The sequence below is a fragment of the Etheostoma spectabile genome, chromosome 8, assembly GCF_008692095.1.
Source record: "Etheostoma spectabile isolate EspeVRDwgs_2016 chromosome 8, UIUC_Espe_1.0, whole genome shotgun sequence".
In the NCBI taxonomy this organism is placed as follows: domain Eukaryota; kingdom Metazoa; phylum Chordata; class Actinopteri; order Perciformes; family Percidae; genus Etheostoma; species Etheostoma spectabile.
The window spans coordinates 17,405,377-17,407,177 of record NC_045740.1 but is presented as its reverse complement, the minus strand read 5'-3'; the positions used below and the strand labels follow the sequence as shown (position 1 = coordinate 17,407,177).

The 1,801-nt window shown below is 39.8% G+C and overlaps 1 protein-coding gene across 1 annotated transcript in view; it reads right to left on the bottom strand.

The window, feature by feature from the left end:
* Positions 1-267: 267 nt before the first annotated feature.
* deaf1 (DEAF1 transcription factor) overlaps positions 268-1,801 on the bottom strand; it is a 28,635-nt gene continuing 27,101 nt past the window's right edge. The window contains 1 exon segment of the mRNA XM_032523040.1: positions 268-1,419. Coding sequence (XP_032378931.1) covers positions 1,318-1,419 — 102 coding nt within the window. The 3' untranslated portion in view covers positions 268-1,317.

Here is a 1,801-nt window from a genome sequence, read left to right as displayed (position 1 = left end):
GGCGTCTCCTTCACTGTCAGCATGCAGCAGCAGACACCGGAGCGCTGCTGGGACCGAGACGCAGCAGAATCAAATGTCATCGTGTCTGAGCCGATTCATCAGGAGTCACTGTGACGGATCACCTGACGGCTGATTGTCTGAGAAAGTAAAAACTAAACTCGGTCTTCAGCTGCTAAACACAGAAAAACTCAATGTGAAGGCATATAATATTGATAAAAAAAATACAAATGTGAATCAGAATAGACAGAAATCTGTCCGCAGGAGGACTGATGCTGAGAGACTCAAGTTGAAAAGATGAAATATCACCTGAAATCCGATTTTATTAAATTAATTAAATAAACATCAGACAATATGAATGACAACAAAAGTCTCTTCTGAATCCCATTTGGGGAAATTAAATTCAGTTTAGTTAAATGGTTCAGTACTGGCGGCTCGGGACTCACTTCTGTATTTTTGGAGCTTCTGAGTTTGAATCACTTGAATTAAGTTTAAAAAAAAGAAGAAAAAAAAGAAATGTAACTACAAAGCTTCAAAAACCAAAAAGATGACCTTGTTGTAATCTTGTAAACACAAGGTAACATTTACATAAATTATCTCTGAGGTTCTTCATAGAAAACAGACTCAAAAAAAGGGTCTTCAAGATGGAAGAAAACATAAAGAAACCCGTAAAAAAGTCAAGTAATTTTTGACTCAGACAACAGCTGATCGTGCCTAAAAATGATAAAAGAGAAACACCATTGACAACAGACAACCCATAATTCATCTCTGAGTATTGGCCAGAGTGGGGACCGGGGTTAATTTAATATTGTTTCTTCTTATTTTATTGTTGAGTCGACCTTTGTTTAACCAACATGTTCTCTGGACGGAGATTTAAATCAGTTTATCTGGAGTCAAAATGGCACAACACACACATTCAATACTGTTACATGAAACGACAGACAGAAAACAGTGATTAAGGAAAGATAACAAATAAAAAAAATAATTGACTGATTAATCCATAATTAAAACAATAGTTAGTTTCAGCCCTAAACCGCGTTATCATCCTCTCTGTAACATCGTGATAAACTGGTAGTGAAACTCATTCGAAGTGAACGAGAAACAAATCCAACTTTGCTCCACAAATAGAAAGTCTTAACGTTTTTATACGTCAGCAGCAGATCAGAGGCCGTCTTTTCCTGGCGGTCTGACGGGGACTTTCACAATAAAAGTTCCAGTGAGGAGATTTAAAGTCTTCAAAACAGACTCGCTCCTTTTTGCACCATTTAAGAAATTCCTGCGTGATGACCTCGTGTTCACTGCGGGTGACGGTGGGCTCCTTCATTTCGCTTTGTCCATGTCGAGCGCTGTGATTGGCTCCTCCTCCTGAACAGCCACGCCCCCGGCTGATTGACAGCAGGTGTGCTGATGTTCCTTCCAGTCCTGCAGTGAACAAAACAACAACAACAACCGTATCTGTGACTCCCTTCAATGGTTGTCAATCTTCACGGGTATGTTTCTTTTTACTGTCCCCCTAATAAAAGTGTCCATAACAGCTAACGGATGCTAATAGCTAATAAATTAAACCAATTTCCTGCTTTGTGAAAGAAACAAATGTGCAAAGTACAACATGTGTTTGGAATCACACCACCCGATTTGAATGTTATCAGCCCTTTAAATGACAGTTATATTGTACGTTGTTATCACTATCATAGATAAGAGACACAAGGTCTTCCTCTTCCTCCTAGGTTAGGGTGACCAGACGTCCCCGGTTTCGGTGATCTGTCCCCGGAAATGTCCCCGGTTTTCACTGTGACTGACAGAC